The 23860-nt window shown below is 48.8% G+C and overlaps 11 protein-coding genes across 11 annotated transcripts; 4 read left to right on the forward strand and 7 right to left on the reverse strand.

The window, feature by feature from the left end:
• Positions 1 to 765: 765 nt before the first annotated feature.
• On the reverse strand, positions 766 to 1266 carry FPRO_07638 (putative 3-demethylubiquinone-9 3-methyltransferase; the record flags this gene model as incomplete). Its single annotated transcript, XM_031234284.1, has 1 exon — positions 766 to 1266. The coding sequence occupies one exon, from the start codon at positions 1264 to 1266 to the stop codon at positions 766 to 768; it is 501 nt and encodes a 166-aa protein (XP_031084036.1).
• A 2446-nt stretch (positions 1267 to 3712) lies between these two features.
• On the forward strand, positions 3713 to 4764 carry FPRO_07637 (uncharacterized protein; the record flags this gene model as incomplete). Its single annotated transcript, XM_031234285.1, has 2 exons — positions 3713 to 4188; positions 4242 to 4764. 2 exons carry the CDS (start codon positions 3713 to 3715, stop codon positions 4762 to 4764), a joined length of 999 nt encoding a protein of 332 aa, XP_031084037.1.
• Positions 4765 to 5754: 990 nt separating this feature from the next.
• On the reverse strand, positions 5755 to 8214 carry FPRO_07636 (uncharacterized protein; the record flags this gene model as incomplete). The annotated part of the gene is made up of 4 exons (XM_031234286.1): positions 5755 to 6137; positions 6188 to 7755; positions 7821 to 8032; positions 8170 to 8214. 4 exons carry the CDS (start codon positions 8212 to 8214, stop codon positions 5755 to 5757), a joined length of 2208 nt encoding a protein of 735 aa, XP_031084038.1.
• A 1249-nt stretch (positions 8215 to 9463) lies between these two features.
• FPRO_07635 (putative fatty acid transporter FAT2) lies at positions 9464 to 11225 on the forward strand (the record flags this gene model as incomplete). Its single annotated transcript, XM_031234287.1, has 5 exons — positions 9464 to 9981; positions 10031 to 10055; positions 10108 to 10144; positions 10194 to 11062; positions 11127 to 11225. The coding sequence occupies 5 exons, from the start codon at positions 9464 to 9466 to the stop codon at positions 11223 to 11225; spliced, it is 1548 nt and encodes a 515-aa protein (XP_031084039.1).
• Positions 11226 to 11494: 269 nt separating this feature from the next.
• On the reverse strand, positions 11495 to 11860 carry FPRO_07634 (uncharacterized protein; the record flags this gene model as incomplete). The annotated part of the gene is made up of 1 exon (XM_031234288.1): positions 11495 to 11860. One exon carries the CDS (start codon positions 11858 to 11860, stop codon positions 11495 to 11497), a length of 366 nt encoding a protein of 121 aa, XP_031084040.1.
• Positions 11861 to 13257: 1397 nt separating this feature from the next.
• FPRO_07633 (uncharacterized protein) lies at positions 13258 to 14161 on the reverse strand (the record flags this gene model as incomplete). The annotated part of the gene is made up of 3 exons (XM_031234289.1): positions 13258 to 13521; positions 13579 to 13858; positions 13911 to 14161. 3 exons carry the CDS (start codon positions 14159 to 14161, stop codon positions 13258 to 13260), a joined length of 795 nt encoding a protein of 264 aa, XP_031084041.1.
• Positions 14162 to 15539: 1378 nt separating this feature from the next.
• Positions 15540 to 16063, forward strand: FPRO_07632 (uncharacterized protein; the record flags this gene model as incomplete). The annotated part of the gene is made up of 4 exons (XM_031234290.1): positions 15540 to 15640; positions 15694 to 15749; positions 15816 to 15970; positions 16022 to 16063. 4 exons carry the CDS (start codon positions 15540 to 15542, stop codon positions 16061 to 16063), a joined length of 354 nt encoding a protein of 117 aa, XP_031084042.1.
• A 373-nt stretch (positions 16064 to 16436) lies between these two features.
• On the reverse strand, positions 16437 to 18004 carry FPRO_07631 (uncharacterized protein; the record flags this gene model as incomplete). The annotated part of the gene is made up of 5 exons (XM_031234291.1): positions 16437 to 16610; positions 16660 to 17059; positions 17106 to 17272; positions 17327 to 17730; positions 17788 to 18004. 5 exons carry the CDS (start codon positions 18002 to 18004, stop codon positions 16437 to 16439), a joined length of 1362 nt encoding a protein of 453 aa, XP_031084043.1.
• A 1155-nt stretch (positions 18005 to 19159) lies between these two features.
• FPRO_07630 (putative RPP1A-60S large subunit acidic ribosomal protein a1) lies at positions 19160 to 19717 on the forward strand (the record flags this gene model as incomplete). Its single annotated transcript, XM_031234292.1, has 4 exons — positions 19160 to 19228; positions 19318 to 19395; positions 19479 to 19614; positions 19671 to 19717. 4 exons carry the CDS (start codon positions 19160 to 19162, stop codon positions 19715 to 19717), a joined length of 330 nt encoding a protein of 109 aa, XP_031084044.1.
• A 445-nt stretch (positions 19718 to 20162) lies between these two features.
• On the reverse strand, positions 20163 to 21267 carry FPRO_07629 (related to chicken h-caldesmon, Uso1p and YKL201c; the record flags this gene model as incomplete). The annotated part of the gene is made up of 4 exons (XM_031234293.1): positions 20163 to 20669; positions 20719 to 20869; positions 20927 to 21140; positions 21186 to 21267. The coding sequence occupies 4 exons, from the start codon at positions 21265 to 21267 to the stop codon at positions 20163 to 20165; spliced, it is 954 nt and encodes a 317-aa protein (XP_031084045.1).
• A 596-nt stretch (positions 21268 to 21863) lies between these two features.
• FPRO_07628 (uncharacterized protein) lies at positions 21864 to 22613 on the reverse strand (the record flags this gene model as incomplete). The annotated part of the gene is made up of 1 exon (XM_031234295.1): positions 21864 to 22613. One exon carries the CDS (start codon positions 22611 to 22613, stop codon positions 21864 to 21866), a length of 750 nt encoding a protein of 249 aa, XP_031084046.1.
• Positions 22614 to 23860: the final 1247 nt, after the last annotated feature.

Here is a 23860-nt window from a genome sequence, read left to right on the forward strand (position 1 = left end):
TCCGTGGTTTGTGAGCCGATCTAGGCCGCTAAAACCGATGCACATTGACTCTTGGGGGATAGCTTTTGCAGGTTGGGGTAGCTATAGCCCACTAAATGCGGCTACCTAGAGCTAATTATCAACCCTTGACCCAACCCTTCTTGTCTTGTTTGTCCGCCGTAGACTCTGCCAACGTGGTCGGCTGGTTTTTAGTCACCTCGGACGTGGATATGAAGAGACACGGACAGTGTTATATTATCGAGTGATTGGTGACCTATAGACACCAGAGGAAAGGTGATTAATCCAGAGATAAGAACTGTATCCCAATAATTGTAGGCATAGAGCTCCAAAGCTCCGGATGCGACACGGCCCCGGTAAGAGCCGCCTCGGTACTACCGCCGTATAAGAGCTTATTCGGCAATCTACCGAGTCCAACACCGACGATCGGAACAGCAATAGTCGTTCAAACTTGTATAAAACGACAGGGTGATCTTTACTAGCCTATCCTCGGCTTAAAGGCAGTGTCTGGTATTCTAGAAACGCTCGGTGCAGTCCGGAGTACTCTCGGCTTTGCGGCCGCTGGTCTGATGTCTGGGGGAAAGGCAGAGTGCCTGCAGCCAGGGTTTAACGACTCTTGTAACGAAGACAGCCTAGGTAGTTCGACCATAGGCTCAAGCTTAAGAATCTCCAAATAATAGCATCGTCCTATAAAGGATACTATGATAGACACCACAGCTAGGATTAGCTTACATCAAATCGCCTACTGGCAGCTTCACCTTGCGTACATTAGCCCTTATACGCCTTCTCCAACTCAGCAATATCAAACTTCTTCATCTTCATCATAGCTGCAGTCGCTCTTCCAGCTGCAGCTTTATCCTCGGATCCCATCATCTCTTTGAGCGCTGAAGGCACGACTTGCCAAGCAACTCCAAACTTGTCGGCCAACCATCCACACTGTTGGCGGGTCTCATCACCACCTTCGCTGAGCTTCCCCCAGAAGTGATCAACTTCAGCCTGATCCTTGCAGTCGATCATGAGGGAAATAGCTTCACTGAATTTCCATTTCGCCGGACCGCCATTGAGAGCGACAAAGGAACGACCTCGGAGCTCAAATTCGACAACCATGACCCTTCCGGGTTCCTGGCCGTGTTGGTCTTGACCGGCCGGAGTGTAACGTTGGATGGTGTTGATCTTGGAATCAGGGGCAAAGATTGAGACGTAGTGCTTTGCTGCCTCTTCTCCTTGGTCCTCGAACCAGAGACAAGTAGTGAGTTTTCCGAAAGACATGGTGTTGAGTGATGATGGGCTGTTCGACAGAGTATTGAATTGTGTGTGTGTATGATACGGAGGGTAAGAGGGAGAAATACCATCTTCTTTTATAGACCTGTGTGTTAATTGAACCAACACCGTGAACTCTGGTGGCTTATGCCAGGAGTATTGTTCACAGATTGAGGCGTAAGACTTGGGTCAATAATCATCTGGGGTTAGCAAATGGAGGAAATGCACAGATGAAGGCTTTCACATCGTAACACAGCAAACTGTTGGAGCACCGTGAACAAAGACATTTGCCGAAAGCCACTTCATCTGGAGGCGTTAGCTATCGCATTATCGAACCAATTGTCTCTGTTGGGTCTGAGGATCAAGAGCGGGGAATGCTTCAGGTTCAGTAACACAAGCATAAGACGGAAGACAAATGTCCGACATGATATTTTGCTGTTATCCATAAGGTACTGATAACATTACATCAGCTTGGGCCTCAATCCCTCGAACTGTTCTGTGGGCAGAGACGATGATGTTGAAGCATTGCCCAAGGGTTAAGGTTGAAAGGAACCTTCAAATACGACCTTTTATTTCTTCAATTGATAAGCTCTAACGAGGTTCTTGAGATCGGCTCTGATCGTCGTGATAAACCAATAATGATACGCATAATTCGTGTGGCTCATGGTCATGGTTCACCCTCGCAAGCCCAGTATTAGCTGCTTTAGGCCTGGCCCTTGTCAGGTCGCATCCCATCCCGTCGTTGAATAGTTCAACCTGAGGTTCAACCTCATATTTCTGGTGCAAATGCACAAATGCCTTAGAACTCAGATCGCTCCTTCCCGTCCCGTCCCCTAATCTATCTAAACCACAAGGCGCCCGAATCTCCAAATTCTCACCCAATTTCAATTTCCCCTCTCTCAACACCCAAAACCGTCACCACCAGGGACTATCTGCGACTCAAATGCTATTGAATCAACAGGATCCCCACTCCTTACTCGTTACGAACTGACTCTCTCATCCTTAGCGATCTTATCGATCTTCGGTAGTCTCGCCAATGCCTCACTTGGGATTATCGTCGTCACCACCAGCGTCATCTGCTTGTGCCACCCACATGCTGGGTGCTCTGATACATACGCAACAACTCCACGCCAAAGTCTGCGATACGCTGGTAGTCGCAAGCCTGTCGCAAACTAGCATTGATTTGGACCATCAATCTAGCAAGCCGCGACATGTCCCGCCCAAGACTCGGTGGTCTAGACGTTGATACATTCATCCCTTTTGATATTGTTCCTGTTGGATAAAGCTGCCCACTTTATGTTCAACTGTTGCCACCTGGAAACTAAGGTTGTGAGGCCTCACAACCAAAGGACCAACACCAACCTGGCACGATGAGTCAGGTACCTATGGGAGACCAACTTGGACGAGGCCGACCAGTCATCGTTTGCTTCATCCATTTTTGGAAACTGCCTTGATTTATCTCATTATCTCATGCCCAGTAAGTGCACACTATTCGGAAACAGAGATCCTTCACTGGGCCGTTAGCGATTTGAACGGTAGCAGCCTGACGCCTATTGAGTCCTAAGAGCCAGGGTCGGACAAGTCACTTCTCAGTGCACGTCACGGACTTGAACTTAGAGAATCCTGGCAGATGATACGGATCCTCCAATAAGCAAAGTTGGCTTAAAATCCAGAGACTGTGAACAAGATCACGAGATCCTATCGGAATGCATCTGCAAAGGATCCATAAACGCGGCCCGCACAGCCTCATGCCTAACTCTACTATCTTCGAGCGAAGATCAGAAAAGGCAACGACTACGATTAATGGGCGGGCACACCAAGGAAGTCTACCTGCGTGCTGTTAGTCGTCGTCGTAGCCTTGCACTTCCCCACGCCTCCATTATGCGACGCCACCAAAAGAGGCACGGCGCGTGAGTCACGATTTTTAACGCTTCCGCATAAGTCCAAGGACTTTGCTTATTATGGGACCTGCCGTATCGAGTCATCGTTACCCATTGTCTGCCTGGAGTAACAGCCAAATACTAATAAAGTCGTGTTCGCAACAAACTTTCACCCAACAATTCGGATCTGTCGGCGCCACAATATTTGCTTTTGCTGAGCCACGCACACGCGATGTCACGTGTCATCTCTGACTAATCCTAGATTCTGCTCCACCTTGTTCTACCCGTTGCCTTCCGCTTTTTCATACCAGAATTTTCAGGCCTCCAACCTTCAAGCTTCATTCATCATAACCAAGCCGATCCGAGCGAGCAGTCATCGGCATAGCGATTTACAATTACGCCTCCTCTACTACAACACCAAATTTCGCCCACGATCCTCTATAAAGCGCACTCTCGCCCCCCGACCACAAACACCGCTTTTAATTCACGCGCCTCTCGATTACAAACTCTTGCGACCGCGATTCTTGCGTCGCCTCCCAATTGTCGCAAAGCAATATCAGTCACCCACAGGCACCATGAGTGTCGCATTCGAGCCTCGTAACTTTATTCATGATGGGAGCTATCCTCCCATCGGCGACGACCACGATCATGGTGCGGATCAAAGATTTACAGACAGTGATGTCGCCGAGCAACTCAGTCATTACACGACCGAGGCGTCCATGCTTCCGGATACCACAGGCGTTCTTGGAGATGATAGAGGGATGATGCCAGAGGATGCTGCTGCTGTCCAAGAAGCAACGCGACTTGACCTAGGACCCCACTCGTTTCCGTCCCCGATCGAGGATGCTTTGCAAGCACCATCACTCGACCCTCTACCCGACGACAAAGATCTTTCCCCGAGTATCGAATCTCCTCCTCCCTCGTCTTCTCGAGTGAAGTCCATTCCAAAGCCCGAGAGAGATGCGGTCAAGGGTGCTGACGGCAAGTTTCACTGTACCTTGGATGACTGTAAGGAAGAAGTCCGAGTATTTTCGCGCAAATGCGAATGGAAGTAAGTTCCTACCCAAATTTTGCACTTGTAACAATTTGCTAACTGTTTTGCAGCAAGCACATGGACAAGCATGAACGACCGTACCGATGCCCTGCTGAGGGATGCGAAAATCTCCCCGGTTTCACATACTCTGGCGGTTTGCTTCGGCATGAACGAGAGGTTCATGGCAAGCATGGAGGACCCAAGAACACGGTCAATTGTCCTCATCCTAACTGTAAGCGACACACCGGCAAGGGATTCTCAAGACAAGAGAACCTGAATGAGCACCTACGTCGGGTTCATACCAATCCTGATGGGTCTACTCCTACCGAAATCGTTCAATCACCCGGGGACAACGACAGCGAAAAAACGGGCATGAAGCGCAAACGCCACTCCAGCGAACAGGCCACTGAGGAGCTGACCGAACTCAGAGAAGAAGTCAAACGCCTGAAGGAGGAGAATGAGAAGCTGAGGGCTGAGATGAACCAAAACTCCCAACATTCTCTGTCTATGATGGCCCAGATCGCCGAGTTGCAAGACGCTCTGCGTGATGGTCTCGGACATCCCCTGGGAGCTCCCACTGCGCAGATGATCTAGGATTCAATCTTGCCTTTGACAGTCCTCAACTTCGGTGGACCATAAGCAGGACAAGGTCTGATGAGCATCATCACAAGCGGTCTGGACCAGGCAAAGTTCTGACATTCTCGGGAAGTTCATTTCCTCGACAGCTCCATCTTCTTTCACTTAACATATACACACTCCACTCGGCGTTCGGCTTTATGCATGGGGCTCATGTTTTCACATCAAGTAGTCTATGAGTCCTGGCATGACTCTTTACACTTTTACTCTCAATTTTCTTTTTGGCACGGCGTTTATTCCAAGGTACTGGAACTGAAAGAAATGATATCCCCCTCCTGTTTGATACACAAATACAATGCACACGCACAGTTTACATGATAAATGAAAGAATGGCAGATGGATTAGGGGCTATGAAACGGGACGTATACCAAGCAGTATGCATGAGAAATGAATCAAAGGTGTCGGACGGTTGAGCTTTTTTTATCTGTAATACCCCTGTAATATACTACTAGATGGATGCTATACGCATCCCTTTTCTTCTCATATGAGTGCGATTAGAGTTCTCATGTTTAAACCAAGCTCCTCGTCCTATAACTCTCCTTATGGACTTTCTTGTGTGCTTGTGATGCTATGACTCTTAATGTCCGGAAACTTCGGTAGAGTGGCAAAGACACCACAAATTGCTTCGTAAGCTCATACCGATGCGATGCGGCTCAGCGTGTCTTCCATTTTGAACCCCGAGTTCATGCACCATGTACCTATACCCTATGAATGCATCCCTAACCCAAAATATACACAGCTCCTGTCTTGTCTTGTCTCCTCCTTACTCTGGGGAGAAGTTTGAAACAGAATCCCAATCATGTAGCTCCGCTTTGCCCTCTTCATATATACATTCGAACCCGGTTTCATGCTGAGAAACCAAATGGGTACAAGGTAAAGTTGGAACTTCTTTCAAGGCGACTTCATTGTGCGCTGACAAAACCCGCACCTGCAACCCCTGCTCGTTCCCTAGACGGCCTGCACGTAACTCGCAGGCACACTTCCCGTGACGCCCGCCTTCTCGACCTCGACCCAGCCATCACCCGGGTCATCCTGCACAAGGACAAAACGTTCACCTTCGGCCATGGAGTGCTCTGACTCAGCCTGTGCCGTGTATTCGTATAGCGCTTCTACGTAGCGGAGCTTCTTTGCGCCACGCTTAGGCGCTACTGCGGGACCCTTCTTCTTGGTTGATGGTGCTAGGGAGGATGTTGTTGAGGTGGAATAAGTAGATGATGGTCGGGCTGCGGGGGTGGGAGCAACCGGAGTAGTAACGGTGGTGAATTCGATATATGATGATGGAACGAGGCCTTCCTTGTAGCCTGCGCGGACCTTGACCCAGCCAGAGCCGTCTATAATACAATTAGATATCGTCATTAAGGTATCGGGGGTTCAGACTTACCGTCAGGTTCCAGCAGTACCACATCTCGACCATCTTGTACTGTAAGTTCACCCTCACCACTAGCTTCGAATGCATACAGCATCTTGCCCTTCTTCTCCTCCTTTGCGCCACCATTTGTCTCGCCTCCACCGGACCCTGTGATGTAAGCTGCTGGCGGAGGCGCCATGATTCTGTTCTTGCGCATAGTGCCAGATGACTTGGCCGAAGACAAGCTTGGCCGTCCAGCGTCTGGCGGTGTTTCCTCTGATGGGCTAAGCTGCCCAGATATGGACCCCGATAGAGATGGGCGTGCTGAGTGAGAGCTTAGAGACGTCATGGTATTGGAACGGGTGAGTTCGGGTCCATCTGAAGCATTAGAATGTACCGATGTCATCGTGGCACTGGGCTTGAGTAGCTTATTCGCGGCATCCTGGCGTTCGGCCTTGAGCTTCTTGCGCTCATCCTTGGACTGTTCGCCAGGACAGTCGGGAGGCACCTTCATCTCACACTTGCTATGGCATGTGTAGCCACAGTCTCGACAGTCGAAGCCTTTTGCGCTCAGTCCCCAGATTCTCTCTCCACACAAATCACAATTCGTGGGTATCTTGAACGTTTGACTCTTGAAGTTGTGGTTCTTCGCACCCAACGTCACATCACCCACCACAGATGTGATCGTTGATGTTTCGACTTCGGCCGTCAGTCTTTGACGGTCAATAGAATGCAGATCTTCCTGCATTGAGAAGAGTATGCGAACAACTTCCACCTCGTCCTTCTTCTCTCTTCCTTCCCTTACTCGTTGCTTGAGTTGTTTGAGACTTTCAACCTCTCGTCGCTTCTTATCAACCTCCCTCCGCAGTTCTCCCAGTTGCGACTTGGACTTGCCCAATACGTTGCGCAAAAAGACCTTTGCGGTCTCATCAACCACCATGGTGCCATCATCGTGCCAAACCGGACTGGCCTCGAAATGCTTGTCGGGTGGTTCGTTAAAAGTTCCCATATTGTGTTGGATGTACATCATGGAGTCGAGATGGGGCAAGTTCCTCAGAATCTCGGTGCCTTGGTGCTGGACCATGCCGTTGCTTTGTTGCAGCATGTCAGACTCGAGGTTTGTCGCAACAGTCCAGAGACTGTTCAGCTTGGTCGTTCGAAACTCGCTAAGATCCTGCAGACTATCCATAACCTCGGGGACATATTCGTGGTAGTATTTCTCCTTCTGCTTATTGGTAACATTGATTGCGATGATATAGGTGTTCTTGGCGTTGTTCATCTCGAATAGCTGTTGTGTGTAGGCATTCTGAGCCTTGGCCTTGTCATAATGCGACTCGGTCTTCTTACGCTTAGACTCGACCTCTTGGCAGACTGTGTCGTATTTACCCTTTGTCTTGGCGAGCGAGGCATATGAAGCATCACGCTCCTGCTCGAGCTTGGTGGCGTAATCGGAGTGTCGTTTGCGCAATTCTTCAAAACGGCCGCCAAAGAACTTGAGCGGCTCAGCAACCTGAGAAATTAGATTGTTGGCGTATCGGTCATGTTCGTTGGCGCGGGATTCGAGCGTCGTAAGCTGGGTTGTCCATGTGGTCAAAGAAGCACTGTAGTGGTCGCACAGTGATCAGCGTGTGCTTTCATGCCAACTCATGAGATATTACGTTCGTACCTTTCGAGCGAGCCGGGCGTCATGGCAGGAGTGTCTCCTACACTGAGCTGAGCCGTCTTTTTGTTCTTCTTGTCAAAGTATTTCTTGGCAAGTGCTGTAAGCTTTGCGCTATATTCCTTCTCGATGGCTGCGCGCTCGCGGTAGAATTGCTGTATGTCTTCAAGCCAGGCGATGCCGTGGCCGAGCCATGCGTTCGCGGGTTTGAAGCCATCCTAGGACGCTTTCTGTTAGCCATGCGAATGCTGAGAGAGCATGCAAAAGGAGCTTCCAATGCAGGCGCAAGACAAAAAGGAGGCCAAAACGATGCACTATCAATGGCAGGCTATATTCAGCCAAGTAGGCAACCAACCTTGAGCTCTGAGCCAAAGGTGGGCATCGCGTCCACCTCAGCCATGATGGGCAACGTGTGTATTCAAATCGATCTCAGGAGCGAGGGGTAATCGGTCGGCGCGGATGAGACGGAGACATGTACGAGATCGCAGATTCGAGGCTGAGGATGTATCAAGAGAAAACGGCCTCAGCTATGGAAATAAGTTTGGAATTGAAAGTTATTTGTAAAAGTGAGGTTATAACGGACAATGACAGCCAACGATAGCGGGGGAAGATGAGGCGCAGCTTATGAGGATACAGTATAAGGTAACTAAATGGAAGGTAACTTTCAATTGAAGAGTAGAACTAGACTAACGAAGAAGGAAGAAGGCGCCGCCGCACCGCGCCGCGTGGGCAGCCGATAGAACATGCCCGTTCAACCCTGCAGGTGGTCAGTTTAGGCTCTAGCGTCACTAATCTCCAGCATTGAGAGCCTAAAACCCCGCCAATGAAGAAATATTGGGGGCGCCCCCATCATACCAGCGAGGAATTGATGGAGAGCCCGACTGTTGGAGCAAGCTCGAGATCCTTTTCAATTTAGGCTTGGGAAGACTTTGCCGATTTCCGGTCTGAGCCGCATCAACCTTTGTCAGAGTCGCATTCATGTAGGTACAGACAGTTTGACGTCTTGACTCTTGACTTTGTTCTAGAAAATGTGTCATGATGGGTATGTCAGGGGTCGAATCGGGCATCACCATTTCTCATTTGCATCAATGCAACGGACTACAAACAAGATATATTCATGCTAGATATGCTAACTAACTGCTACCAGTACGGAGTGTGCTCGTCTGACAGCTTCGACGCCGCAAGATTAATGCCTAGCAGCCAAGAAGTAATCAGACTCAGGGGCTACGATGATACAGGGTCCTCTATGACAATCTGCTTCAGAATATTCCGCCGATACATCTCCAAGGCAACACTGACCTTCAGGACCCAAAACCAAGAAAAGAGAGACGCGTAAAACTGGCTGATAATCCACTTGGCAGTGGACATAGTTCGGCGGGTGGTCGGCTCGGATGGAAGCCGAACGACCCCCGGGACATGGCCCAGCAGTAACAATTGAGTAGTAGCACGTCATGTAAACTATTCCTAAAATTCCCCTATGCGAAACTAAAACTATCAGACCGTTGCTACTATCTAAAACCGTTCTCTCAACTCTACTTGTTCATCATCAGTTGTTGTCCTTTTCAGTTACTGCCTCTTCTTCTTATCAGCGATACCCCTGCCAAGACCAAAACCTCAATCTCTCTCACTTAACTAACTACCTAATCACCATGGCGCTCACACTTCAAACAGCCATTGACAAGAGCAACCCGCTCGCAGAGGCCATTATCGTGCCACTTAAGCCCAAGGCCCTCACCATCAGCTACTCCAACCTCGAGGCCGACGTGTCCGCCTTCCAGCGCAAGCTCGCCGATCTCGGCATCACAAAGGCCGCGCCTGTTTCTATCGCGCTCGTCAACTCGTACGAGTTCATCGTCTCTTTCCTCGCCGCTTCGTGGCAGCGCGGTATCGCGGCCCCTCTCAACCCGGCTTATAAGCAGGATGAGTTTGAGTTCTACATCGAAGATGTCAAGAGCGCTATCGTGCTTGTTCCCAAGGGAGCTTGGGCTGCTAGTGCGGCCAGTGTGAAGGCTGCTAAGAAGTTCAACGCTGCTGTTGCTGAGTGTTATTGGGATGCTGCCAAGGGTGAGGTTGCGCTCGATGTCAAGGACTATGGTCTTCTCAAGGGGCAAAAGGAGAAGGTTCTCACAGCTGAGCCTGATGATGTTGCTCTTATCCTTCACACCAGGTAAGTTCTTATGATAGCCATGATAAGCTCAGAACTAACAAATTGACAGCGGCACTACCTCGCGGCCCAAGGTGGTGAGTAGATTTACTTGTGATTCTCATTGACATCTTATACTCACATGAACAGGTCCCTCTCACTCACCGCAACCTGACCCGAACCATGAGTATGCTATACTACACCCCATTTCACTTCGTTTACTAACTCTGCCATAGACAACATCAAGAACACATACCAACTCACACCCAAGGACCGAACCATGCTGGTCATGCCTCTGTTCCACGTCCACGGCCTTCTCTGCGGTCTCCTCGCTCCTCTCTTCACCGGTGGCTCTATGATCGTTCCCACCAAGTTCTCCGCTTCCGAGTTCTGGACCGACTTCAACACCCACAAGGCCAACTGGTACACTGCCGTTCCTACGATCCACCAGATTCTTCTCAAGAGCCCTCCTCCCAGCCCCAAGCCCGAAATCCGCTTCATCCGATCATGCTCCAGCCCTCTGTCACCCACCGTCTTCCAGCAACTTGAGGAGACTTACAACGCCCCCGTTCTCGAGGCTTATGCCATGACTGAGGCTGCTCATCAGATGACATCCAACCCTCTCCCTCCCGCCAAGAGAAAGGCCGGAACTGTTGGTATTGGTCAGGGCGTTGAGGTGAGGATTCTCAATGAGCAGGGCGAGGAAATTCCCCAAGGCTCTGAGGGTGAGATTTGCATCATTGGTGAGAATGTCACCAAAGGATACCTCAACAACCCTTCCGCCAATGCCTCTTCCTACCACAAGAACGGTTTCTTCCGAACGGGCGATCAGGGCAAGAAGGATGAGGACGGATACATCATCATCACCGGCCGTATCAAGGAGCTTATCAACAAGGGCGGCGAGAAGATCAGCCCTATTGAGCTGGACAACGTCTTGACCCGTCACCCTAAGATTGGTGAGGCTGTCAGCTTTGCTATTCCTGACGAGGTCTATGGTCAGGATATCGGTGTTGCTGTTGTTCTCAAGAACGGCGAGAAATTGACTGCCGAGGAGCTGAAGGCTTGGGTAGCTGAGCGATCTGCCAAGTTCAAGGTGCCCAAGAAGGTGAGTTTGTTTTTCTTGCAATATGCTTAAGAAGTAGGGAGTGGAAGTGCTAACAGTGGCCTAGATCTACTTCACCGAGATCATGCCCAAGACCGCAACTGGCAAGATCCAGCGAAGAATCGTTGCCGAGACCATGATGAGCGCTCCCAAGGCGAAGCTGTAAATGTTGTATTTGTTTCGCAGTCGCATTAGATTTCACATATAGAAGGTTACAGAAAGAGAAGTTGGATAGAAACTGTTTCCAACATTGATAGAGCATCGCTATTTAAATGCGGCTAAAATCGATTTATCCCACGCTGTCTAGCATGTTTGTTCGCTGGCCATGATCGCGACCAATGGCCTCCCCCATATCCCCCTCGTTTTATATCCCGTCCCGTAAGATGCCGACCAACTCCTCCACATTAATCGCATAGTATCCAGTATCTTTTTCCCTTAATCGTAGTGTCCATCATGGTCCGCAACCTCAATGATATCATCGTCGTCGTTGATGTACAACCGACTATCATTCCTCTTGAGCCCGGGCTTCTCAGCACCCGGCGCCTGAACCTTTCTGTTGTTCACGGTGTGTCGCTCAACCCAAGCCGTTGTGCCATCGGCTGCCTCCCATCGCAGCGGTGCCTTGGTGAGTGAGTCCTCGGCGTCTCCGTCTGCGAGCTTGGCGCTAGCAGGGTCAACGCCAGCTTCTTGTGCTGCGTGGAGTAGAGCAGCGTTGGCGTCTTGAAGATCGAGGAATACAGAGGTGACTGTGACGTTGGACTCTGTATCGCGCTGGAGGAGGATGTAGACTGAGGGAGCCATGATGGGTTGGTTCCGCAGTTTGTATGGGGATGGGAGGTAAGTATGGTTTTCAGGTAGAATGTATGGCATAGGTTGTTGTGTGTTTTTGTTTGTAATTGTTTGTGATTGTTGAATAGTAGTGGTATGTTTGTTCAATTGTGTGAGTATGGTTGGGAAAAGAAAGAGGGTGAGGCTGAGATATTATATCACATTTAGATCCCACCTCATGCACGAGCCTCCACTGACACAATCCAATTGCCAGGTGACCTATCCGTAAGTACTATAGATGTCTAAATGGGACCCCTCCCCCGCCAACAATTGCGCGACTTCTGGCTTGTCATAAGTGGTGTGACTGGACTACTCGTAAGGCGAAAGAAGGGCCAAGATTAGCAAGCAAGACATATTACCTATTCAGTTCTTCCTCGAGTCCGCTACGGCCAGACTCACTCGGTTCATCTCGAGACCTGAGACGCGCAGTACGGAGAACCAACACCGAAGCCTTCGGAGCTGAAGCGGAGCCAGCCCGGGTTTAACAACTCCGGCCCGCCCGGTAGTCGCCGATCAAAACAAGTTATGATGTAAATTTTGAACTCATGATATGAAAATTTCTGTGTCAAAATTTTGAAGACTGAAGAAGAGATACAATTTCTGCTTTCATGTGGTCTCCGTCCCCAGATACTGGGACCCCAGAAATCTATCATGGCACGATATATCCACCATGTCCATCTTACTAGCAAGGATATCACATAGCATGATGACATACGATACAGACAAACCTCAACAAACCGAAAATAAATCACATCCTAAAGCTCAAGCCATAAAAGTATTACAAGTCAACTCCAGTGACGTTGAGTTTTCGGAAAGTTTTACAATCTCGGGAACAAGATAGAATCAGGTTCGCCGAGTTTCCCGATGGCATGCATCGACTGCTTAAAAACAGGGTCTCGTTGTTAGGTCAGGGTCCAAGCAGGTATTCGCTCGCTTAGCAGAGCTACCCCTGGAGACAAATACATCATCATTTGACCTCATCGATGGGGCACGGCTCCAGCTTCGTCTCCATCATCCTCCGTATATCGGCGATCTTCTGCTTTTTCATCATGAGTCAATTGCTCATGGGAACAAAGCCATGGGACATCTATTTCTAATGAGAAGTGTCGGAGTAGTCGGACATCTGAAAGGACAATGGTTTATGTCGACAAAAAGAATTGCTATTCTAACAAATAATAGAATGTACATTGATACTCCGTACACAAGTATTGAATACAGAAATAATCTCCTCCCACTTACACCAGTATCTTTGGTTGAGGCCATTGGCCCTGGGTTTCCATTATAGACAAATCTATCGAAACTCCATATCTACCCCATATGTATATCGTTCAACATCATAGACGCTGTGCTCATCACTACGCCTCGACTAGTCACCTTTGGATCTCGTACTCGTCACCAACTGGAAGAGCAGAGTCAAGTTTCTTGATCTCATGCTTCAGATTTCGCGTCATAACTCCAGCCAAGAGGAATATCGTTGTAATCAACATCTCTGGTACAACACTTAGGCAGACTTGAACTGCTTTCGAGGTCAAGAAACCTGAAGTTGGGTGGGATATCTTGAGCTGGAGGTATGCGATACCATAGGCAAGGCGTAATCCAAGGAGAGGAAGGTTGATAAATACTGCATACATGAGCTTGCAAATGTTAGTATCCACGTCTCGGTCTTGGTGATGGTAGGGGATTCAACTTACTAGCTTGCCGCCGCGAAAGGAAGATACACAGTTGTTCGTAGATAGTCTTTGACACTTCCCTAAGGACCACAAAGCCCAGATCGCGAGAAGGAACCATGCTAATGCGATGAGTGCAGAAGCAACCTTGAGCAAGGTCTTGTTGGTGGAGACAGAGTCGCCATTCTGCAACCCGACAACAGACACGATGATTAGAGCCATAGCTGCTCCAACAAGACCATGATACTTGATCTCGAGAATGACATCAAGTTTTCTGTTGAGTCTAGGGTTTGTTCCACGACGGCTAAATGACTTTTAACAAAGACAGGGACGTCAACGGGAAGAGGAGTACTCACGCCTCATGCAAGATGCCAGAAGCGGCCAAAAGTAAAGGAGAAAGGCCAATACTATTAAGTATAATCGATCCAGTTGAGCTGTTGGTTTCGTGAAGACCAATGCCACCAGTGACGATTCTGAGCACGCAGAATATCTGGACGTAAAGCCATCCTATAAATCCGGTCTTTCCATGCTTAAAGAGGCAGTACAGGGCAGGTTGAAGGAGAATAATGTAAATGGCTAGCTTAGCCGCTGAGATAGAGTCTGTCATTTTGAGAGAATGAAACAGATTGAGATTGTTATAAGTGAGCTGTGATGTCCGTCTGATAAAATTGCCAAGAGCACGAATGTTGCTACATTATTATACTACTGCAGCAACTACATTTCTGGCTGCCTCTTCAACACTGCCTCTCTTCACTATAGGAGCCAATTTCGACGTCGAATCCCAATGAGGAAATGAATTCGATGAAACCATCTCTCGGCCAATCATAGGTAACCTGGAGCAGGTGTAAGCGATGATGATAGTGTAGTGGCGGAGTTGCACTGGTGTCGACGATCACGACTAACAACTTAAGGTTCTCACGTAATTTCATATCATCCTGTATCGTATCGTCGAAGCGTTTTTGTAGCACTGCAACCAGGTTACGTGCAGTAAAGCAGGGTGTCAGATGCGAGTTAGACGACTCAGAGCCGTCACCCAGAAGGGTCTTGCGATTCCATCGAAAGTTAGTGAAGGCCCCGTGTCGGTGATATACTGATGGAAAATCCTGACCTCTTGTCTTTTTGGGCAATCTGATCCTGGAGATTCAAAAGATAAAAGAAAAGAATGAGAATCTTGAGCTGTTATAAACGATAACGCGGGAGTGCTGAAGGAGATTCCGCCAGCTTATTCCGCTTTCCGATCTGGAACGACCATGTGAGTACCTTGGATGCCGTACTTGCCGAGCACTGATGATATCTAATGTGGCTTGGGTAAATTATTGTCTTAGTAGTAGTCATGTTAGTTCTCAGAGTACGATAAGTCGCCAACAAGTTGTAGCTATAAGTGACGATCCTACCCTAAAGACATAGGATACTTTACAGGAACAAAACCACAGAGAGAGCATTCATGACGACCAGAAACGTTTGTATTTTCCACTTTCCTGCTATACACAGTAGTTGCCCCAGCAAAACTATATAGTCAGATAAGTATAATATTAGTCAAGGTTGACCTGACAGCGTGACCACCAACACGCATATACATTTGCTAATATTTCTCACCCTTGAGCTTCGTAGTATTCTCAGGATGATTAAAGTGTTAGTGTAGATCTACGAGTACCTTACACTTAGCCATTGAGTTCATTATTCGTGCCCATTCAAGTAAGTCCACTGAGAAGAACAAACCCCAGAACTAGAATTATAAGCCAAGACACGATAATCCACTCCTTCACCCCAAAGGCGCACTATCGTCGTCAACTCCTACGCCCTTCTAAACTTACCCCGCCAATCACGGCAATCACCACCCCGCAACTCGGAGCCCATCTCCGTATCACCTCATCCTCCATTCGATACATAAATACAACATCACCATAACCCAAAGCATGAACTCTCGTCTTGTATTCTCACTTTCTAGAGCTAGAATTGCACCTCGCCTCGCTACATTCCGAACAATGGCTTCCTCATCTGTTACCGTCCCTTCCGGAAAGTACGAGTTTCTCGTTGTCGTCCATGACAAGCCCAACGTTCGCGAGAAGAGACTCGAGGTTCGAGGGTGAGCTTTGTTCTGATATTGTATCATATGTGGCTTGAGCTGACAGGCCGAAGAACCCACTTCAAGAACATGGTTCCTAACGTCGAGAATGGAAGCTGGAAGATGGGAGGTCTGTATTCTCATCCACCCAGGCCTCGGAGCTGGACCCTAACAATGAGACTAATGTTTTGTCCAGGTGCCATTCTAAACAGTGTTCCCAAAGACGACAGTGTCGACAGCCTCGACTTTGCTGGCAGTACCCTTGTCTGCATCGCTGAATCCGTAGAAGAGGTCAGAGAGCAACTCAGCAACGACATCTATGCTACATCAGGTGTCTGGGATATGGACAAGGTAAATAGAACGTGAATCCATTCCAAAGCAATTTGCTAATCTGATATACAGGTCCAGATCTACCCATTCAAGGCCGCCTTCAGAATGAACTAATGCACAAAGTCAATACCTTTCGCGTAGAGCCACGATAGAGACCCTTTTCAAAACAGCGAACTGATACTATTTGTGCTAGTTATCATGGTCCGCTACCATGATGTCCATGTCCATCCGTAGATTGCTGACCTCGAATCTTTGTGATCATTCGTTCCCTGCCGCTTTGCTAATAATACCCAGCCCTCAACAACCCCTGCATACCAATGTCATTACCAGCTCAATGAAAGCGAGCTAAAGCTATTACCAAGAACCGCGAGGAAGAGCTATCTGACCTATAAAAATTCCAATCCCAATTCAAGTGATAGTAAACGCCATCGTACACTGACATATCCATGCTCCTTTGGTATGGCCAGCCACCAAAATCATGCGTGGACTAAGCTTCGTTGCCATTTGAACCATTCTCAGCTGCTTCTTCGGCTGCAACTCTCAGTTCGTAGTTCAGATCAAAGCATTCGGCCAACAGTCCGGTAACACTGCCTTGTCCTTCGGGGATGTCGCCATTTACCACGAACTTGCCGTCAACTTTCATGTTATCTAACGAGTTAAGCTGTTTCATGTTAGAAAAGCCCAGGTTATGCCACGATGTATCGACATACCTTCATGCTATAGGGGTAAAGCTCCCGCACAGAGGATACACCCCCATTCTTCTTGACCTCAACGAGGCAACGCTTCAGTGTCTGAAGTTGGTTGTAAACAGGCAACAGAGCCTCTGACACTGGTTCGGATGCCAGCATAAATGAGTAGATGTACGCATACGACCTTCGGATCAGATAGAGCAAAGTTCGCTGTGTCCAGAGATCAGCTGGTCGCCCCCGATCGTCCACCCAGTTTCCGTTCTGTCGGCTCTCATCAATTCTGTCAAGTTGCCGTTGGAAATCGTACAAATCCGTCTCTCGAAGCGACCATGCTTGTGTAAGAGAAAGTTTCTCGAGGTCGTTGCGAATTTGGATGAGCTGATCGTAGATTGGTCGCCATTGCTCAGCTACTTCTCCTTGTCTTTAAAGTATCAGTGGACATTCATGTAAAGTGTTGGTCATCTCACCTCTCAAGAACCATGTCCGACCAGCGGACGCAGCGATGATACAAGTCTTTAAGCACTTCACCTCCCTCCTCCAAAGTTCCATCCTCTGCGGTAAAGGTGCCGTTGTTGTGCTTTTCGCCAATTTCCAAGATTTGGTTCCGTAACTTCTTGACCTCGGATGTGGAGAACTAGTTGACGTTAGCACATCTCGGAACATTCCATTCCATTCCAGCTTCGCTTACCTTGGACTTGGTGTTGGCCAACGAGATAGATCGCAGGATCGAAATGAGCTTCTCATGAGCCTCCAACAAGTAATCTGGCAACCGCTCCAATCTTTTCTGAAGTCGCGACAAGGTTGAGTTGCAGAGCGCAACGCGGTTCTCAAGTAGTGCAAGCATGTATGGAGGGTGTCGCTTGTCGGGCGATGGGTCAGTAGCGGCATCTTTGATGCTTTTAGACAGATCTTCAAGTGTAGACTGGATGCTTCCAAGATCCTTGGCTGAGTAGAGCTCGGCTTCAGTGAGGTGGTCGAGTAGTCGCTTGACAGTTGAGGTCATAGCGTATGTTGCTGGTGCCTCATTGTTTCGTCCGATCGTCAGGTAGAATAGGGACAGCAGCTGGAAGCAGCTCTCCAAGACCTTGTCCACTGGAAATAAACTTGTTAGCATACTCGGGGTTGGATGCGACAAAGACGGTGACATACATCTGTTCTCCTCCTTATCGCCTGTTTCGGCGCGCACAATCGCCAGCTCCTTGACCTGATCCATGGTCTCATCAAACAATGGCATGACATCTTGAGTTCGAATGTAGTTTGTGCGATCCTGTTTCAGAAGCAGTAGGCGATCTCGGACCAGCTGTAGCTTCTCGAGGATGACTTGCTCCCGGGGGTCCCGCGGCATTGGGATTGCTGGAGTCTCCATGCTGATGGGTGCCGTTTCCGAGCTTCTTATGGGGGTGTCGTAGAGGTTTGTGTGATGTAAAGGGTCGAAAGAGTAGTAACCTGTCGCTGTTGAGCTTAGACGTGTATTGGCTTGTTGTTTGTGCTTTGCGCAGGTCTCCGAGGCTCCGATGAGTGACGAAAGTCGACGAGTGGCGGCGGGGCTCACGATCCAGGGAAGTTCAGTCGGCTTTTGGTGGGGAGGTCGTGATGAACTAACTCACGTAGGCGCGATACAAGTCACAAGATATTAATTAAGCGGTGGATGAAGAATGATAGTCTTGAGAGAGAATGCGGAGACGAGAATGCAATTGGAGATGAAATAGTTGATGACGGAAGAAGTTGACTAGCGGATGGTAGATCGTGGAGAAACGATATCACGGTTACAGTTTATTCACCTCAGTTCAGCTGGACCTGCCATTCCCATCTTTGCCTTAACAAAGAACAGATGTTGTCACTTAGTTAATCATGGCAGCTGGGCCCAGGGAAGGCCTAGACCGACGCCTCCACCAGGTCCTGCAGTCACTTCACCTATTACCGTACGCGGTACGCCCTACGTTATCGCTACGGCATTGAGCCAGACGGCAACGGCTAAGCTGGACTGTTTGCTAGTGGGGGTTTCCCAACAAGAGATGGTGGGTAAGGGAGAGACAAGAGGGAGTTGAGGGGGATTGATCTTGAATAAAATCAGACGTCAGTAAGGCTGAATACTTTCTTACTTACTCAGAAGATTATAGGTCTGGAGACTTTACGGTTCATGATATTAAAACTGTAAACACTCTCACCATCATATCTTCATTGACAATGCTCTTATGATGTCTTCTGTCAAATCTGTCTGGTTCCCTAAGGTGGGGTAAAAAGCGCCGCAATTCACTGCATTCCTGGAAACATATTTCATTGGTTCGTTACCTTGCACCCAATCAAAGGCGTGACTCACACTCTTGCACCCACGGAGCGGATTAATTCATATCGATCGCTCATGCCTCCACTTTTCCTTTAGGTCTTGAAGCCCTCCAGCCGAATTTCGACCAGATTTTCTGTGGTAAGCCCATTTGGTGATATCCCGACTTCAAACTACAACCGACTCGACTTCGTGCAGACTTTACAATCTCCCACTCGCACGTCAAAATCATTCACAATGTCTCACGCCGAGCTCGCTTCGTCCTACGCGGCCCTGATCCTCGCCGACGACGGTGTTGAGATCACCGTACGTTTTAACCCCGCGATTCCGTCGACGTTTTGTGTGCCCGTGTTATGAGGTTATTGATAGCTAACATCGCCATCGCGACTTTACAGGCCGACAAGCTCCAGACCCTCATCAAGGCCGCCAAGGTCGAGGAGGTTGAGCCCATCTGGACCTCCATCTTCGCCAAGGTACGAACCGAATAGCCCCAGCGATTTTAATGCGCCCATGCATATCCAGGACTTCGATTTTCTGACGGATTTTATTTGAATAGGCTCTCGAGGGCAAGGATGTCAAGGACCTTCTCGTGAACGTCGGCTCCGGTGGCGGTGCTGCCCCTGCCGCCGGTGGTGCCGCCGCTGCTGGTGGTGCCGCTGAGGAGGCTGCTCCTGAGGAGGCCAAGGAGGAGGGTATGTCTACCCACGACGCTCGACGACTGACTGCGGATTGCTGACAACCACTACAGAGAAGGAGGAGTCTGACGAGGACATGGGCTTCGGTCTCTTCGACTAAGAAGTTACGCCGCTACGACTGTTTCCTTGTTCTTTGTACTTCGACTGCATGGCTTCGGGGTTTCCAATCGATCGATCGTACAGGATGGAGAGCGGGCACTGTAACCTGCGCCCTGGACAGAGTAGCTTCTTACATACGATGCTATGAGGAACGCACTCAACGGAGTTTGCGGAGGGAGAATTGGTCAATTCATACGGCTCTGATAAAAAAAAGTCCCGCCATGGGTGGTTTGAGTTCAACTGGGTTTTCTTCAAAGTGTGACTATCTCTCCAGAGTGCCAGCGATTGTGATTGTGATTGTGATCAGGACGAATATTGTCGTCCTCTTGTCTGCTCTAACTCTACCTAAAGGACTTTTTTCTGTTCATCGTAGTACGACAGATTCATCTCTCATTTCCCCCACCAACGCCGCGCCATGCACAATCTTTCATGTCTACGTCATAAATTTATTTGACGATCAGGACGGACGACGGAACTAATCCCGCTTCCTTCAGAGTCTTGGAGAAATCGAGATCACCCTCAAATGTCTTGCGAGGGAACGTAGTCGTAAAGCTGGACACAGCATTCCCCGTCTCACTCTGTAGCTGTTGCGCCAGCTCGAACAATGTGGTCTCAGCGGGCAAGGTCTTGGTGATGTTTCCGCCATCGGTCTGTAGTCGAAGTCGGGCCTCATTGTGGTTGGTCTTTGGCTTGGATGCGGCCGCGACAGCAGCAGCGCCACCAGGAGTTGCAGCTTCGACTTGAGGAGCTCGACCCTCACGGGCTGCCTTGGCCTCCTCTGCCTTTCGGCGTCGCTCAGCTTTGTCGGCCTCGATCTTTGCTTTGATGCGCCTCTTGGCTTCCAGGTCCTCCAGCTTCTCTTGTCGTTTCTGAGCTGCTTCCTTGACTGCTTGCTTGCGGGCCAGCTCTTCCTTTGCTTCCTGGCTCTCCTTGGTAGACTTTTGGCGAATTTGCTACGACAGGTTAGAACTGAGAAGGGGTGCGACTGGATGATTGTATTACCTCGTTGCGCTTGTGGTCTTCCTTGTCCTTGACAGATTGAAGAGCTCTCTTGGCGGCGAGGCGCTCGCGAAGTTGTTCAAGCTTGGCCTTCTTCTCGTCCTCAGTTAGGGGTGCAATCTCCTCTGTTGACTCCGAGAAGTCAGTATGCTCACTGTAGTCTCAGTCAGCCAAAAATACCCCAGAAGATAGTTGTGCCAGTTTCACATACGTCTTGGTCGCGTGATAGGTAGCCAGATCATGGTTCTTGAATCTCTTTCCACAATCATTGCAGATCAATGACTTGGCAGTACCGGTCTCGAGCTCTGCAATCTTGGCTTCCGTGTCCTCTTCGTCGTAATCCTCTTCCTTCGCAGCGGCAGCAGCCTTGATCTCATCAATAGGCTTGTCCTGGTTATCCTCAAGCCACTGAAGAGCGCCTTGGACTAGCAAAGTTAGCCTGACACGAGTCATCGAAATGTGTGACTTACGGCCTCCGGTCTTCTTGACGGCAATCTCAGCACGCTCCTTGTCAAAGCCCATATCGAGCAGGGTATCGAGATCAGAAGGCATATTGGCGGTGTTGTTTGGTAACAGTTGGTGATAGTGGGGTTGGATGAGGGGCAACTGTTGATGAGTTGAGTAGATGAAGATCGAAAGGATGAAGAGATTAGATCTTGATTATTTTAGTATCAGCAAATTGGTGGACAGGCAAAAATTCCCAGTCGTAAATAAGTTGTGGGATATGCTTTTGCACTGAGTTGTCATTTGATGCTGGAACCAAAGCTTAGGTAAAGCCTGAGAACGTCATTCAAGCCGCTGCTTCAGTGACGTCGCCGGGTTTACTACGGTTAAGCACGGGCGTAATCATGCCTGATGTTTCGATTTCTCTCTCTAGGTTCTCATGATGTAGTACAATTCGAGACCTTATTACATACAGTCCCACACACTCGAGAAATGGAAAATCTATGCTCGCTCGAATAACGAACATCTACGAGAGACAAGCTTCCCAAAATCACGGTTCACAAACATCAAATATGCAAACGCATCTATCGATTCAAACAAGTATTATCATTAAGTGGGCTCGCTAATGAGCTTTGGGTATCATCATAAGTTCATGCCGTCTATATCTAACATCCAACAAATTCTTAATCCTCCTGTAGCCGTCTTCACCACTGAAGTGGCCAACTACCGTGTTTTCGAGCATATGCCTCTCCGAGACGATTCAGCACCTCTCGCGAAACATCTTGATGGTACTTCCTGCACCAGTCGTTTACTTGGTTTCCATTGAGGGACTCCTGGCGAGTAAGAGTCAGATATCGATGTAGGTATGCGACTGCATCCTCCATATCATCGGCTCGAATGTTGTCGTAGAGACTGTTGAGTTTGCTGCACAGCGCATAGTCCCACGGAGCAGCGTAAACTGTCAAACCGCCGTAGTTACCGCGATGCTCGAAGATGACTTCATGCTGGTCCTTGGCCCATTGAAGAATATCGACCTGGACATTTCGAGGCACAAAGAATTGCATCGAGTTGTTGAACCACTGCTCCCCGAGAGTTCCTTGAGCCTTCTTGTTGGCGAAACTGGCAGCATTGCTGAGTGTGATGTACTCTTTCGAGGCAGGATCGTGAAGGAGGAACTCGACATCAGGTGTTGTCTCTCTGTGACGCAGATAGAGTGTGTTCACAACACCGCCAACGACAGCACAGTTCACATATGTACCACATTCGTTCAGGTACTCGGCCATATGTTGGAAGGCGTCGATGATCTGCTGTCGACTCAACTCTGAGGTTTCAGGGAAGTCTTGAAAGATGGACGAGGGAGCCATGACAGAGCCAACTGAATGGCTTGAGATGGTCACAGGACGGATAGGTCGAGACTCCATCTCGAGGATGTGGCGAGAGTTGTTGCAGCCCATGATGAAAGTGGTGAGAGTTGTGCAAGGATAAGTTGAAGCAATATTGGGTAAATATCGAGTATTATACTGCAAGAGATACGAGAGATCTATCTAGATATCGTATAAAGAGGTGATCTTCTCAGATCTAGTCCACCTGACTCTGGAGATCTGTTCGTATAAATACCAAAGCCAAGTGCCGAATAGCCCTACTGCAACCTTTAAGACAGGAGTAGCACACACACATTTGCGCCATAAGCGGTTGTTCCAGAAGAATTCAGTCAGCCGCAGGATGATTCTCTACTTCTACTGTAACGTAGGAGCAGAGAAAATGGAGTAACCGCCCGTGGCACCGCCTCGTGTCGATCAAATACGAGGGTCCTACCCGCAGATGGCGTTCCTGTGAGCCTAGCTATCCACCTTTTTGTTGGCTTTGGAGGACTGTGGTAGGCTGAGTCTGACTTATCCGTAGCGTCGGAATTCAATGTTTAGGATATTTTTAGACTACTTATCCCTCTATCAGTTGCTAGGCTAGGGGAGGAAAGAAAACTCAGGACCTTGACCCTAAACGACAAAATTATTTAGGTAAATCCAGCCTACATTTAGAGGATATTCTACCAAGTTTATTTTAGCACCTTCTGTTTAAGTCTTGAGTTTTCTTGCTCCCTGAGGCTATGGTGGTTTTGAGTGTGAGCGGTTGGTTAACATATCGTGATATTTAGTCAAGTCGTTCATCACGCCAGCCGCGAAACTTCATCAATAGCACACTCCCTTGCCTGAGTTGAGTAACGCTTGGTGATGTTTGCAATACAGCCCAAGCCCTATAACTACCAGCCACCACCACCCACCAGCTGACCACGTTCTTGTCAGCATTTAAAGTCAATAAACTGCACTGTAGGTTTCACCACTTTGAAGATTTTTTTCCCTTCTGGAGTTGCACAGCCTGTTGAGTCTCAAATGTTGGAGAATATGCAGCGAACCTTGGGCAGCAAATTCCGAATTTCCGTGGATGAACGACTCACTCATACAATCCATGACTGATGCGCTTGAGGGAGCTGCTTCAGCTTAGAAGCGGGCAAACTCGAGACCTCGATTACAAGTGACGGGAGTGCTTAGACAAGGGAGAGTAAATAAACTGGGGGCTTGCTGAACAGTTATTATAGTCCTCGGGTCAAATGGTCTCGAGTTTCTTGATTCATGAGTTGCAGATAACGACACATTCTCCCAACTCCTTTGGCGAATATTGCAAAAGTCATGTTCATTTGATGGCC

Source organism: Fusarium proliferatum, assembly GCF_900067095.1.
Source record: "Fusarium proliferatum ET1 genome assembly, contig: FPRO_scaffold007, whole genome shotgun sequence".
In the NCBI taxonomy this organism is placed as follows: Eukaryota; Fungi; Ascomycota; class Sordariomycetes; order Hypocreales; family Nectriaceae; genus Fusarium; species Fusarium proliferatum.